Source organism: Rhincodon typus, chromosome 21 (assembly GCF_021869965.1).
Source record: "Rhincodon typus isolate 14 chromosome 21, sRhiTyp1.1, whole genome shotgun sequence".
NCBI classification, from domain to species: domain Eukaryota; kingdom Metazoa; phylum Chordata; class Chondrichthyes; order Orectolobiformes; family Rhincodontidae; genus Rhincodon; species Rhincodon typus.
The window spans coordinates 35,213,066-35,228,681 of record NC_063352.1 but is presented as its reverse complement, the minus strand read 5'-3'; the positions used below and the strand labels follow the sequence as shown (position 1 = coordinate 35,228,681).

At 40.8% G+C, this 15,616-nt stretch overlaps 1 protein-coding gene across 2 annotated transcripts in view; it reads left to right on the top strand.

Moving 5' to 3' along the window:
* The first annotated feature begins 711 nt into the window (after positions 1–711).
* mcrip2 (MAPK regulated corepressor interacting protein 2) overlaps positions 712–15,616 on the top strand; it is a 27,840-nt gene continuing 12,935 nt past the window's right edge. The window contains exons 1-3 of one of the 2 annotated variants that reach the window (XM_048609375.1): positions 712–940; positions 1,023–1,083; positions 10,183–10,310. In XM_048609375.1, coding sequence (XP_048465332.1) covers positions 889–940; positions 1,023–1,083; positions 10,183–10,310 — 241 coding nt within the window. In that variant the 5' untranslated portion in view covers positions 712–888. The remainder of the gene's footprint in view (positions 941–1,022; positions 1,084–10,182; positions 10,311–15,616) is intronic. The other variant, XM_020535779.2, reaches the window with a different exon arrangement.

Sequence of the window (15,616 nt, the reverse complement as noted above, 5' to 3'; positions counted from 1 at the left end):
GAATCACTGATACAAATTGCAAATGGTTGAGGGTCCAGCACAGGCCCCTGTGTCACATGGCTATGCCAAACCAAAGTGCCCTGTAGTGTCCAGGGATGTGCAAGTTTGGTGTGTTAGCCATGGTAAAAACCCCACTGGGATATGGGGATGGGTTTGGGCAGGGGAGAGGTCTGGATGAGATGTTCTTCAGTGAGTGGGTGCTGACTTGATGGGCCAAACAGCCTCTTTCTGCACTGTAGGGATTCAATGATTCTACTCTATGACAATGGGGCAACTTTTTCACACATAGGGTGGTATGTGTATGGAATTATCTGCCACAGGAAGTGGTGGAGGCTGGTACATTACAACATTTAAAAGACATCTGGATGTGTAGATGAATAAGAAGGGATTAGAGGGATATGGGTCAAATGCTGGCAAATAGGACTAGATTAATTTAGGATATGTGGTCAGCATGGACGAGTTGGACCGAAGGGACTGTTTCCATGCTGTACATCTCTATGACCTATGTATGCATACTTTCTGTTCTCTGCCAGCCAACCAATCTTCTACCTATCCAAACGTGTTACCTCTATACCATAAATTTTTATTTTATCGGGTCGAATTCAGTGGTTCTGGGTGGGATTTCCCAGATGAATGCGTTGGGTTGGGCGATCCCAGCTGGTGGGTTAGGTTGGAGTTGAGTGATCCTGGAAGTTGGATCCAGTTGGAATTGGATTGGGTGGACCCCGGGAGTTTGGGCTGTGTGTTTCTCGGTTGTGGCTGAGACTTTCCTGGAGTTCACTGTAGGGCTGGACATCAGGGAGGCGGGTCCCTTTCAGCTGGGGAGGCGGTGACTCTGTCCCGGACTGGACTGTGCCGGTGCTGCATAACGAGAGATTGTTCCTGACCATGTACACCATCACCCGGGGACCCAGCAGGCTGGCCACACAGCGGAGGACGGGTAGGAGGCAGCGCCCCGCTCGGCCCAGCGCACAGTTCTGGCTCCTTCTCACTCTCTCTCTCTCTCTCTCTCTCTAACGCAGGTCCATCCCAGCAGATCGAAGCCAAGTCCGGTTGTGACCTCAAGCTGAAACTGGTGGGGAGGTAAGTTGAGGAGTTCGGGTGGGGACTCGGGCAGGCGGTGTCTGGCAGTCCAGCTCTGTGACCTTGCGGTGAAGGTGACATTTAGGCTGGGGAGCTCGGCACAGGAGCCGGCGAGCCGGCCTTATCTTCTCGCTCTGTCCCGTTGAGATCATCGACCGGCACAGTTTAGGTAGCGCTCCGGGTTTGTGTGTTGCAATCAGGGACAGTGTGCTCGGTGTGTGTTAAAATGTGGCACTGTGCTCAATGTGTAGTACTCTGTGGGACTGTGTGTTATAATGTGGGCCACTGTGCTTGGTGTGGGTTGTATAATATGGGAGGGTGTCTGTTGCATAATATTCGAGCAGTGTCTCTTGTACAATATAGGAGCATGTGCTCGGTGTTTATAATACGGAGCAGTATTCTGTGGGACAGTGTGTGTTATAATCTAAGTCAGTGTGCTCAAGTGTGTGTTGCATGGTGCAGGATAAAAGGCAACCCACACCCAGCATACTGTTCCACCTGATGCCACACACATAGCCAGCATTCTGCTCCACAATTTACAACACACAACCAGTATAATGTAGAGCAGTATGCTGCATGTGAGCATTGCATTATGTGGGACAATGTGTTGTATGATGTGCTGGTTGGGTGTGTATTGTGGGACAGTGTGCTTTATGTGTGTTGTGTTAAATTATGTGGAGCTGTGTGTTCTGTGTATTTTAAAATTTAGAGCAAGGTGCTATGTTAGTGTGTTATTAAAATGTGGAATTGCATTTTTGGTGTATGTGCTTAACATGCAACAGTATGATTGTTATGTGTTGCTTAACAAGGATTAGTGTAATCATAGTGTGTAGAACCCTGTGCTGCATGTCTGTATAACGTGGAGCAGTGTGCCTGGTGTGTGTAGTGTGGAATAGCATGCTTAGTATCTGCATTGTATAGTGTGAATAATTTGACCTTCATGATTGCTTTTGCTTGTAGGCAAACACGTGCTTACTAGTCAATAGAGGATTGCAACATGTTACTGCACGGAATATGCTTCCAAGTGAGAGAATGAGAACAGGGTAAAGACCAAGCTAGCTAGCCCTGTTGTGGAGTAGGAACAAACTGCAGATTTCTCTCTTTCTGAGCCAAATATGAAAACACGATATCCCATTTCCCAAGGCTGTTATAACATTTAAAGTACTTCACAACTTTATCCTTTAAATTGTGTCCTTATCATTGAGCTGCTTGTAGGTGATAAAGAATTACACAACACTTAAGATTTCCTGACTAGGGACATTGACAACTGCATGCCATTCTGTGTCCTTTACCTTTTACCCACATACTGGTTATGTTGGTCTTTTTAGTTTTTAATGAATTCCAGTTTCGATGATGGCTGAATAACACTGATGGATCATGAAATATCACCCTTAATCCAACATTTCCATGGCCACAATGTTGGAGGTCTTGTGCCTGTTATGGTATTTGAAGTGGAAAACTTTGCTGAATCTGGAAGTCTGCTTGTCTGCTGTCAGCTGTACTCTACTCATATAAAGACCCCTATTGATCTGTTTCAGATTCAGGCTCTTGATCTAGGCAGCAGTACCTCACATTACTAACATGGTCAAGTGAAGACACCTCTATGTTGCTCGTGGATATAACTGCCTGTGATCTGACTTCAGGTCAAGCAGACAGCAGCTGTTAGTTTGCCACGGTTAAGGTTTGGGTTTCACTGATCAATATGTGCTGAATAGGGAAAGATTTAATGTTTTCCTAAAAGTAAACCAAGATGTTGAGCAATTACCACCCATTTCTGTCAAACCATAGGAGTGAGTGCGAGAGAAAGGGTTTTTTTTATTGTGTTTGTATTCTTCAAAAAAAAACTATATTTTCTAAACAACCTGTTCAGAGATGTTATTACATGTTTCTGGTAGGACTTGAATCTGGGTCTTGCTTCATGTTAATCAGAGCCCCCTTATGTTTGGGCTGTCTGCTAAACATCTCCGTGCTGTTTTAAAGAACGCAACACAAAAGTGTCAGAATGACTCAAGGGGCCTGTGTACATCTGAAACACGGATCAAAGGTTAGGGGAGACTTGTTGAATGGACTTTTATCTGAAAGACGATCTAACTGTTAACTTCATGTCTGTCAGTATTTTAAAGTTTTGTTCCAGCATTTAGTTTGTTTTCCTTTAGTGTGCAATTTCAGAAGGTTTGACGCCAAGTCCAGTAAAGCTAGTGTCCTGATTCAGACCACAACTCCTTTTCTTCTCTTCAATTCCCTGCAAAGCTCCAGTCCTCCCTCCTTATTGGGTCAGTGCATCTCCTTCCTAGAGTCAGAGCCATATAAAACACAAACATCCCCTTCAACCCAACTCGTCTGTGCCGACAGGGTTTCATAAATGTCCTGCTGGAGAAGTTACCTGTATTTCCTTGGTAATCCACAGGGTAGATTTACTATGGAATTTCACTTTGTTCTGCCACTAAAGGATTTGTATTCCTGGAGAGAGGTTAACTTAGAGTTTACAGTGGTGTCTGTCACAGCTGCATTGAGTCTTTTTCAAGCAGCTTCATTCCTTTTTCCTACAGCTGAGAGGAGAGGCTGAGGAGAATTCCTATTTTGGGGTGCACAGATGTCCCAAGTTGGGGCCACAAAGGAGGGAGGGTTACTGTGCATGCATTCCTAACTTAAATATTCCAGAAGGCCTGAACTGCTGAGAGAGCATAGAGGTACAGCGCAAGAACAGGCCCTTCAGCCCACCATGTCTGCACTGACCATGATGCCATTCTAAACTAATTCCATCTGCCTGCACATGGTCCATATTCCTCTGTTCACTGCCTGTTCATATATCTGTCTAAATGCCTCTTAAATGTTGATATCAAATCTGTTTCTATCACCTCCCTTGACACTGCATTCCAGGCACCTACTACCCTCTATGTTTTAAAAAACAAACTTGCCTCACTCATCTCCTTTAAATTTTTTTCCCCTCTCACCTTAAACAACTTCTCCCCCCCAGTATTTGTTATTTCCACCCTGGGGAAAAACATTTCCAACTATCCACCCTATCCAAGTGTCTCTCAATTTTATCTACTTCTATCAGATTGCCCCCCCAGGTTCTAACACTTTGACGAAAACAAGTTTGTCCAACCTCTCTTTAGAACTAATTGGCTCCAATCCGGTCAACATCCTGGGAAACCTCTTTTGTACCCGCTCCAAAGTCTCCACATCCTTCCAATTAGTGTGGTGACCGAAACTGCACGCAATACTCCAAATGTGGTCAAAAATTTTATACAGGATTTGCTGCAACAGGATTTGTCAACTTTTATGCTCAATGCCCTGACCATTGAAGGCAAGTATGCTGCACACCTTTTTTTATCACCTTATCCATTTGTGTTGTCACTTTTAGGAGCTCTGGACTTGCATCCCAAGATTCCTCTGTATATCAAGGCTCTTAAGGGTTCTGCCATTTACGTGCTTTCCTCTTGCATTTGATCTCCCAAAATGTATCACCTTACACTTGTCCGGATTAATATCCACCTGCCATTTCTCCACCCCACCTTCCACCTGATCTATATCCTGCTGTATCGTTGATAACCTTCCTTTCTATCCACAACTCCTCCAATTTTCATGTCATCTGCAAACTTACTAATCAGACCACATCTATTTTCATCTGAATAATTTATATATATTACAAACAACAGAGGCCCCAGTACTGATCCTTGCGGAACACTACTGATCACAGACCTCCAATCAGAGAAACGCCCCTCCACAACTATCCTCTGTTCTCTAATGACCGAGCCAACTTGCCAACTTACCAACTCACCATGGAACCCATATGATTTAATCTTATGAGTAACTTTGTCAAATGCTTTACTAAACTCCATGTAGACAACATACACTGCCCTAATCTCATCAATCATCTTCCCAAACAAAATAAAATTAGTAAGACTAGTAGATCCCTGCACAAAACCATTCTGACTATCTCCTAATATGTCCATTATTTTCCAAATACAAGTAAATTCTGTCCCTAAGAATCTTTTCCAGTAATTCCCTACCACTAAATAAGATTCACTGTCCTATGAATTCCTGGGTTATCCCTGTTACCCTTCCTAAACAAAGGAACAACATTGGCTATTCTCCAGTCTTCTGGGACCTCGCCTGTGGCTAAAGGGGATATAAATATCTCTGTCAAGACCCCAGCAATCTCCTCCCTTGCGTCCCACAGTATCCTCGGGACATACCTACCTTTAATGTTTTTCAAGACACCAACACTTCATTCTTCTTAATATTGACATGCCCTGGAATATCAACAGTCTTATCCTTATCTATAACTATCTTAAAACTTCCAGAATTGCGATCACAGTTCCCAAAATGCTGTGCCACTGAAAGGACAGTCACCTGGCTGGGCTCATTCTGCAATGCAAGGTCTAGTATGGCCCCTTCCCTAGTTGGACTATCTACATATTGTTGCAAGAAGCCCTCTTGGATGCACCTAACAAATTTTGCCCCATCTAAGCTTCTGGCACTAAGGGAGTCCCAGTCAATATTGGAGAAGTTAAAATCATCCACTACAACAACCCTTGCTTTTTTTTACATCTTTCCATGATCTGCTTGCATATCCATTTCTTTATCACCTGCAAGCTATTGGGAGGCCTATAGTATACCCTCGCTATACACTTTTGATTTCTGAGACACAGCAACATATGTGGTAGCCATACAGTCTGATCCAACTGTCATGTAGTTACAAAAATCAAAGGAGCTCAGTGAAAGTCAGATTGGGATAATAATAAATATTAATTATCATGTTTCAGAACTGGGAGGCATCTAACCATTGAGATACCTGGTCTGTGAATTGTTGTTTATGACTGTAAAAGTGAAACTTTATCTTATCTCCTGTACCTGCTTTGACAGTGTTTCATGGACTATGCAGAGGGAATATCCCATTCTTCTGCATAATTGTTTTGCATAGCAAGATTTGTTGTAAAAATAGCAATATAAAAATATACTGACTGTTATTTCCTGCTCAAGAATGGAAGCAGAGTTGGGGAGCTTTTAGAAAGAATTATAACCCAGAACAAAATTAACCGTCACTTGGATAAGTGAGGATTAATGAAGGAAAGCCAGTACAGAATTGTTAAAAGACAAATTATGTTGAACTAACTTGAATGATTTTTTTTGTTAAGGTGAATGTTAACACCGAAAATTGATGAGGATTGATGTGGTGTACATGAACTTTTAAAAGTCATTTGATAAACTGCCACATGATAGGCTTGCTGGCAAGGTTGAACCCATTGGAATAAAAGGGACAGTGGTAGCATGGATACAAAGTTGATTGAGTAACAGGAAATGAAAAGTAGGGGTGAATGTACTTCTCAAATGGAGGAAATTGTAAAGTGCTGTCCCCAAATGTCTGTAGTAGAATAGCTGCATTTTATAGTTTCAATGACTTGGTTGGAAATAATTTCAAAATGTGCAGATGAGTCAAAACGTGGAAGTGTAGTGAACTGTGAGGAGGATGTTCATTGTTTTCAAGAGATTGCTGGAATAGCTGCTCACAATTTACTGCAGAGAGGTTACAAAGTGATATATTTTGGTAGACACAAGAAGCAGTACTGATCCCGTTTTAACTCTTGAAAATTAACATGATCCCAAATGCCAACAAAAACAAAAGCTTTGTTTGATAGTGTTGTTTGAAATGGATAAAATTGTAAACTTATTTCCCTCACCCCTCTGCACGTTACTTTAATCCTATTGATTGTAACAGGTAAAATCAAAAAGTTTACATAAATGTATGATGTTTCTTTGCCTGTGCAGTTAGAAGGATTACCTCAAAAGATGTACTTTGAGCTAATTTGAAAAGTCGGTGCGGGAGTAGGCTGTCCAGCCCTTTGAGCGTGCTCTGCCATTCACTGTGATCATGGCTGATCCTCTATCTCAGTGCTGGTTTTCTTTCATACCCTGATGCCCTGAGAATCTTAGAAATTTATTCAAAAGATAATTAAGGTTTTTTTTTTATTGAAGTCGCCACTGTGAAAGCTCATCTTTTCAACATTGGATAAATGTGGTTTCCTGACTTGTTCTTGTTTTCAAGTGTTGTTAAGTTTAATTGATTTAATGCTTCTGCTGAACAGGAGACAAATGAAACATTTTGGCTTTTCTTCAGATTTGGCAAGAACATTTGTGAAAGCCTTGAAATTGTTTAGCGGATATTAAGATGTGGACCTGCAGAAGGTCACTGGTTACATTTTGGTTCCTTTTGTGTACCTGTGCTAACATTGCCTGACCTCAATTCTTTGATATTCTGAAACTTTGGTTAAATCACAGGTACTGGCTATTTCTAGTTAGTCACATAAGAGAGGAGAGCACAACTTGCAATCAGTAAATTAGTATCTTGGTAAACCAGAATTAATTCATGCAGTCAGAGGTCTCTTATTGTATCGTATAATTCAGCCTGTGTTTACAACTTTTAATTCAGATGTTTAATATTCTGTATTTTATTACTTTATGACCCAAAAAAAATAATGCAATGCTCTTTGAACTATTGGCTTCAACTTTGATTTATGTTTTTTGTCATGGATTTCTTGGAACTCTTTCACAATAGCTCACGATCTCTATTTTGAGTTCTGCTCCTCTGATGCCAATACAACAATATTAAAACTGGTGGGACTAAAGTTATAAACTGATTTTGTATGAACCAGCCAGCTCTAGCACATAGATGATATCAGTTCAGAGGTTAAGCTGCATAATGCTGGCTTCAGCTAGAATTTTCGACAACAGGAATGGCCTTCAAACCAGTAAACACAGAAAGGACATGAGTGCGAAACAGAGGCCCTCCATAAATCATGAATAACAACCTAAGTTCCCAGTTATTTGGCTGTTACTCTTGCCTGTCAGTATGTCGATGCCTCACTGTCACTATCCGAACGGTTTCATAGAATTATCTTTGCTTTTGGTCAGTAATTCGCAAATGTTGTGCAAGTTCTTGAGGAAAATAATTACCTAATGAAGTGTAGAATTTACAGACTCTGAGTTAACTTTACCTGTTCTCTTTTGTACAATCATTTTCTTCATAAACTTGGATCTCCAGCTGTTACAAGGTGTAATTTGCTGGACTGGGAATAGATGTAAGTTTTGTCAAATCTTCCCAGGACAGGTATGTCACAGGTTTAGATACAGAGTAACTGAATGTCTTTGTCTTTTTCTCTGGTTTAATCAGATTCTCCAGAGTGGGGACTCAGAAAAGGGCTTTAAGTAATTTGCTTAGGAAAATGCTTCATGAAGGACAAAATATACCTGCATTCCCAAATCAGAAAAGCCGTTGGCCAAACCATCAGCTGTTCCCCAAATAAATATTATATTTAGCAGTCATTATCAGCAGAATGATTTGAGATGCATAATATATACTGTTATGTCAAACAGCAGAACTAATTTTATTTACAAGATATACTGTGGTTGGTGTAAAACATTAACTACAGACCAAATTTAACTTATGATCCACTTTTTCAACTGACGTGTCTCATCCACGATGATTTGTATACTGAATGGATGATTAGTTTGATGTATATGACTGACTTTCTGGCTTGCTCATTCATTTACTGAGTTATTGGCTTCTTTCACTGGTTGGCTCTGTGCCCAGCTCACTCATAGGTGTACTCATTCACTAATTATCTCAATGGCTGGCTCACTCATTGACTGGTTGGCTGTATGTCTGTGTTGTTGGGCTTGTCTTGTGATCAGATGGTTCACAGCATTCAGTTAACTCGACTTACTTCCTAATTCCCTAATTCCATTTTCTGAAGAAGGATCCAGACCTGAAACGTCAGCTTTCCTGCTCCTCTGATGCTGCTTGGCCTGCTGTGTTCATCCAGCTCTACACCTTGTTATCTCACTTCCTAATTCATTGGCTAGCTTGGTGATTGGTTAGCTGCTTGGCAGTGTTGTTATTTAATACCCCCATTGATATTATTTCACTATTGGTGAGACTGCTGCTGGATCTTTAACCAGAGCAGTGAATGAATAGTGACATTTCTAGAAAATATTTGAGATGTTGTGGGTCGCTGGTTTTGCAAATGGTCTGTATTTTGACCTAGATCTGAGAGAGTATGGGGTTGGAGGATGTGTTTGATAACAGGCTGCCAGATTCTGTTAATAGCTATGACAACTGAATGACCAACTTCAAATGATTTATTAAACTGCTAATCAGATCACCTTGAGGAGCTCTGTATTAGACTCACTGTGCTTGTAGTCCTAGCACTCTGTTCTTCGAAGAGCTGGGATTATTTGATTTAAAATAATGTTTGTTCCATGCTCTGCGCAGTACTTTGAGGCAAGGTCAGACTCATTGCCCAGTCCTTGGTGTTTGCCAGGTGCCTATTGGTTCCTGGACCTAGCTTCTCCACCAGGTAGCTTTCTATCTGTTATTTATAAGCTGAATGGTCAATGATTATAAAATGATTGTGCAAGTGTTGCTGGTTGGGTAATACGTGAGGAATTATTATTGATACTTTAGCCCTCTGACATTAGAGCTGTGGTGACCTATTCAAAGTCCAAGCACAGCTAATTTGTTACATTTTGCTATAGAGGGACTAAATAAATGGAGTGGAATGGTGGAGCAGATATTGTGAGGTGTCTGTAACACTGGATCCAAATTTGGTTCAATGTTATACTTCTGATAATGAACAGGATTAGGCACCTTGACGTGACTTGGGAGGGCGGGGGGGTGGTTCTTCAACTGATTTTAATCTCCCTCCCTTGGTTTGGAGTGCTTTCCACATTCATAGGCCAATGAAAGTTGAGGTGTGGGGAAACCCACTGGTTGCAGTCATACCTAGTACAAAGGAGGATGGTTGTGGTTGTTGGAGGTCAATCATTTCAGTCCGAGGACATCTCTGCGGGAGTTCCTCACTATAGTGTTCAACGCCCAACCATCTTCAGCTGCATCATCAATGATCTTTCTTGATCATAAGGTCACCGATTGCACAAAGTTTAGCACTATATGCAACTCCTTCAAACACTGAACGAAACAGTGGCAATATGCAGCAAGACCTCTGGCACCACTCTTTTATGCATATTGTAGAAGCCCATTATTTGCCTGGTGTTTCTGTCTTGGTTTGTACGGTCTGCTTTCCTCTTTTCCAGTTGCCCAGCTCCGAAGCTGGTGTTTAACCGAGTGAATGGGAAGCGCTGTCCAACTCCAGGAATTATAGACACCCAGGAAGAGGAGCACACGCCGGCTCATGAAGAGAATGTCCGGTTTGTTTACGAAGGTAAGAAAGGCTGATCTGAAACGGGACCAAGGGTTTGCTGTGCAGATGAGGGCAATTTCTTTTCTCTCTGTCTCTTTCTCCTGCTCTGAGTCTGGCTGTCCCATTAGCTCTCTTTCTTTGCACGCCACTCCCATCCCGCTCCATGTCTTGCTTGGTAAGCTCTCTGTATGCTGGTGTATGGTCTATCTGTGGCCCCACTTGCAAAATTTTTTATCCACAGAATGCGGAATACAATTTTAGTGGTGCTCGCATCAACCTTTGATTGGCCTCCCACACTGCAGCAATGACAGCAAATCTGCAGGTTATAGACTAGGATCTTTATTCCAACATAAATTCTCATCAGGTTGATAGATAATGATGCACACTTACACAACGATGTGTAATGATACTGGTTTTACATGTGATGGAGAGGAAGGAGAACGATTTACAATGTCAGCTAGCGAGAAAATTGGCTGGCCAGCTATTTATTGGAAAAGGGTCATGGGAACATAAGGTGAACCTCATTGATGAGTTACTCTGATCTCAACTTTGTATTGAGACTGCAAGAGACATCAGTGGTCATCTCTACTTTAGCTGCTGCTGACTTTTACTAGGGGAGTCAAGTGTGTCTGTTGCATATTAGTTGTCTTCTAAATACTTTCTTGGACAAAAACACATTTCTGTACTGAATTTCAGTAAGCATATGGATGAATCCATCCCTTTATTAGAGTGCGATCCCAAAGTGTTGGATTGGTCGTTTTTGTGGGCTGATGCCGATTCCGTCCCCAGGAATGTAGAACTTAGGAGCAGGAGGCCATTTGGCCCTTCAAGCCAACCCCCTTGAGATTTTGTGTTTCAAAAACTACTATCTCTTTAAAACTTCTAAACTTTAATGGAAATAGGCTGAACCTGTTCAATCTCTTTTCATAAGGTAAACCCTTCATCCCAGGAATGAGTTGAGGGACCCTTTTCTGAACTGCTTCTACGGTCTTGCATCTTGTTTCAAATAAGGAGAACAAGATTTTACACCACAGTCTAGATGTGGTTTCACTAAGGCCCTTTACAGCTGCAGTAAAACTTTCAGTAGCAACCTTGTAAACCAACTCTGCACCGCCTCCAAAGTGTTTCCATCCACCCTTTTAAAAAGCCATATTGGCTCTGTCTTGATCATTGTGATTTAAGTAGCCTGCTATAATCCTCTTAATAATAGATCATTGCACCTTCCCAATGATGGACTTGGGCTGATTGGCCTAATTTTCCTGCTTTTTGTCTCCATCTTGAATAAAGGTGTTAGATTTGATATTTTACTTTTCAGCTGGGACTCTTCCATACCCTAAAAAATTCTAGAGGATTATCACCTTTTTCAGCTTTTAGTGCCAACTGGCTGAGATTATTAGTTTTTGGTGTCCCCTGGCTGCCATCATGGCATAGTTTCTTGGGACAAATACTATTTCCAACTTGATATGTGCATTGCCTTCTGTGTTAGCTCACTTGACATATGCCAAAAAGCACAGGTTCTTGGTGAGACAGATGCCCTTATGGTTATTTACAACACTAACTATTTGCATTGCAGTCATAACACAGACACTAAGCATTATCTGTATTCTGTACTCACTGAGTATTACACACTTCTTTCTGAACATACTGTGCCAACTCCATTGCACTGAGAGGGTGACTGAAGGTGAGGTGAGTACCTTTATATCAGAATGTCACATGTCGTGATATCATGTAACTGTCTTAAAAGTACATTGCCTGTCTAATCTGAAATATATGTAGTAACAGAATAACCAATGCATTTAATATCTGTGCCATTCCTACTTCAAACCATGGGATGCACCTTTATTTTTGGGAACGTTTTATGAGTTTCCAGCTGTGAAGGCAGATAAAAGTAACTGTTGCAAGGCTGTCCATTTCTTTGTTTTCCACTATCAGTTCTCTCAGACACTGGCTAAGTGGTCAGCACTAGCTTCAATTTCTCTTTTCCAGTTCACACATTTGTTCATCCTTAGTTTTCTGCCTTTTTTTTGGTAATTCCTTGCAGGTTTTTAAAGTCTGTGCAACAATCTGACCTCCCACTAATCTTTAGAGATTTGTATTATTTTTATTTAGCCACTGAGTGATACATCGGACTCGGAGGACCTTTTTCTTTCCTACTGGAATAAATCTTTGAGTGTTATTAATGATCTCCTTAAAAGTCTGCCGTTGCAATTCTACTGACCTACCTACTAACCTAGTTTCCCAGCTCACTGTAGCCAACTCCACTTTCATTTTTTTTCTTTTATTAATTCCATGGGATGAGAGTGTCACTGGACAGGCAGCATTTATTGCCCAGAGGGCAGTTAAGAGTCAACCACGTTGCTGTGGTCTGGGGTCATATGTAGGCCAGACCAGGTAAGGATGGCAGTTTCCTTCCCTAAAGGACATTAGTGAACCAGATGGGTTTTTCTGACAATCAACAATGGATTCATGATCATCATTAGGCTCTTAATTCAGATTTTTTTAATATAAATCAAATTCCTCGTGTGTGGTGGGATTCGAACCTGGGTGTCCAGAACATTATCTGGGTCTCTGGATTAACAGTCCAGTGATAATACCACTAGGCCATCCCTATCATACCCTCATAATTACTTTTATTTAGGTTTAAAACACCAGTCATGGGTTCTTACTTCTGTCTTTCAAATTCTTGTGATCGCTCACTCCAAAGCACCTTTACCATGAAGTGAACTTTGTCTCATTACATAGGCCTAAGTCTAGGATAGCCTGCTCCTTGGTTGACTGTGGAACATAATGTTCTAAGAAATTGTCCAGACACCATTCTATGAACTAATTTTCCAAGCTACCTTTGCTGATTTATTTCTTCCAATATACATTAAAGTCAACAATGCCCCATTCATTTATTTTCTGCCTATTGTGTAGCTACTTTTTGGGGGCCTAAATTACTTCCACACAAGTGACCACTTACCATTAATATTTCTTATCTCTGCCCAAACTGATGCTCCACCCTAATCTTACAAATTGACTCAACTCTCAGTACTGAAAGAATGCCATTCTTAATTTACAGAACAGTCCCTTCACGTTTTCTTAGCTCTGTCATTCCAATAAGTTAAATGTCTTTTGACATTCAGGCCCCAACTCTGGTCACTTTTCATACATGTCTCTTGAATACCTCTTCAATCTTATATATTTATCTCCATCCAAGCTAATAATTCATTCTTTTCCAGAACGAGAGCTGCAAGTAACCAGGGAGAATGAGGAGTTTGAAGTATTAGTTACAAGATTGTATTGGAGAAATTGATGGAGCTGAAAGTTTATTAGTCACTGGGACCTAATACTCTATGTCCTTGAGTGCTGAAGGAGACAGCTGTAGAGATAGTCAATGTATTGGTGGTCTTCTAAAATACAATAGATTATGGAATGATTCTTGTAAATTGGAAGCCAGAAAATGTTACACTGTTATTTAAGAAGAGAGTGGGAGAGAAAACAAAGGGAACTACAGAACTGTTAGCTTTATGTCACTGGTAGAGAAAATGCTATAATCTCATATAAAGAGTGTGAGAAATGGATATTTGGATACAGCGTTCCCTCTAATTTTCTTACCTCCTTCACAGGTCTCCCAGGCTGGTGTGATGCCAATCAGCGTATGGAACATTGGAGCAGCTGAGCATGTATGCAGTACCACTGTTCAGAAAGAATGTTAGTTAGATACTGATCTGATTGGGCACAATCAGCATGGAGTTTTTTTGAGGATGTTACTAACAAAACTGATAAAGGGAAGTCGACAGACGTAGTTTAATTGGATTTTCAGAAGGCTTTTGATAAAGTCCCCCACAAGAGATTGGTTTGCAAAATTAAACCACATGGAATAGACAGTAAATTACTGGCATGGATTAAGGATTAGCTAACAATCAGAAAACAGAGTGGGGATAAACCAGTCATTCTCCCATTGCAGGCTGTGACTGATATGGTAATTATGCCGCAGCTGTTCACTATGCACCAGTGGTTTGGCTATGTGGACCAAATGCAATATTTCCAAATTTGCAGATGATACAAAGCTAGTCAGGAATGTGTATCGTGAGGAAGCCGTAAAATAGCTTCAAGGGCATTTGAACAGGTTCAGTGAGTGGGCAAGAACACGACAGTTGTAATATGATGTGAAAAAATGTGAGGTTATTCACATGATGGGAATAACAAATGTGCAAAGTATTTTTAAAATGGTTGAGAGGTTGGAAAGAGTAGATGCACAAAGGAACCTAATGTCCTTGTCAATAAGTCAGTGGAACATTATCTTTTATTGCAAGTGAATTCTTAATTCAGTTGTATAGAAGCTTGGCTAGACTGCAACTGGAGTATTGTGTGTAGTTTTGATCACCTTACCTCAAGGTTATCATTGCCAGACAGGAAGTGCAACAGAGGTTCATCGGACTTGTTCCTGGGATTTTCAGTGAAGAGATTGGGCAAACTGGGCCTATGTTCTCTAGGGTTTTGAAGTATGAGAGGTGATCTCATTGAAACCTACAAAATACTTAAGGGATAGACAGGGTGGATGCAAGTAAGATGTTTATCCTAGCTGTGAATTCTAGTACCAGAGGATACAACTTAAAAATAAGGGTATGCCATTTAGGACCAAGATGAGAAGTTTTTTTATTTGCAGGATTGTGAATATTTGGAAATCTCTCCTGCAGGGGTGTTTGGAATTTCAGTCTTTGAGAATGTTTAAAGTAGAATTTGATAAATTTCTGAATACCAATGGTGTAAAGGGTTATAAGAAAGTGGGTAAAAAGCACTGAAGTGTTCAATCAGCCATAATGTGTTAAATGGCAGAGCAGTATGATGGGCTGAATGGCTTACTCCAGTTCCTAAGTTACAAATGATGTGTGCATTTGGATATAGGGTCTGAAACTCTTAAAAGCATTTTTATGTCTCTGGCCTTATCTGCCAATGCATTCTTAGATTTGTCCTTTCCTGTCAATACTAGTAATCACTATCTAAATTGCTGCAAACCCCATTCAGGTTAAATGTGTTTAAATTGATTGTGTATTAGAGGGTGGATCAGTGTTCCAGTGACATGTGAATGTGTTTTGTCCTTTCTGACTTTCATGATTGTTTTATATTTGTGGCTGTTAGGAAACTTTAATTATTAACCACTTTGACTGTGGCTTATCAACTTGAGTTGATTCATTGTGAAAGTTGTGCCTGTTGTTTTATCTTTTGATCTTCCCTGGCATTCCAACTCTGCCTTGTTTTACAAGATGAAAGCAATTTGGCCAATTATGATTTAGATCTTGCATGTTTTAATTCCTGCATACTAAACTTTGTACTTTTCTGCA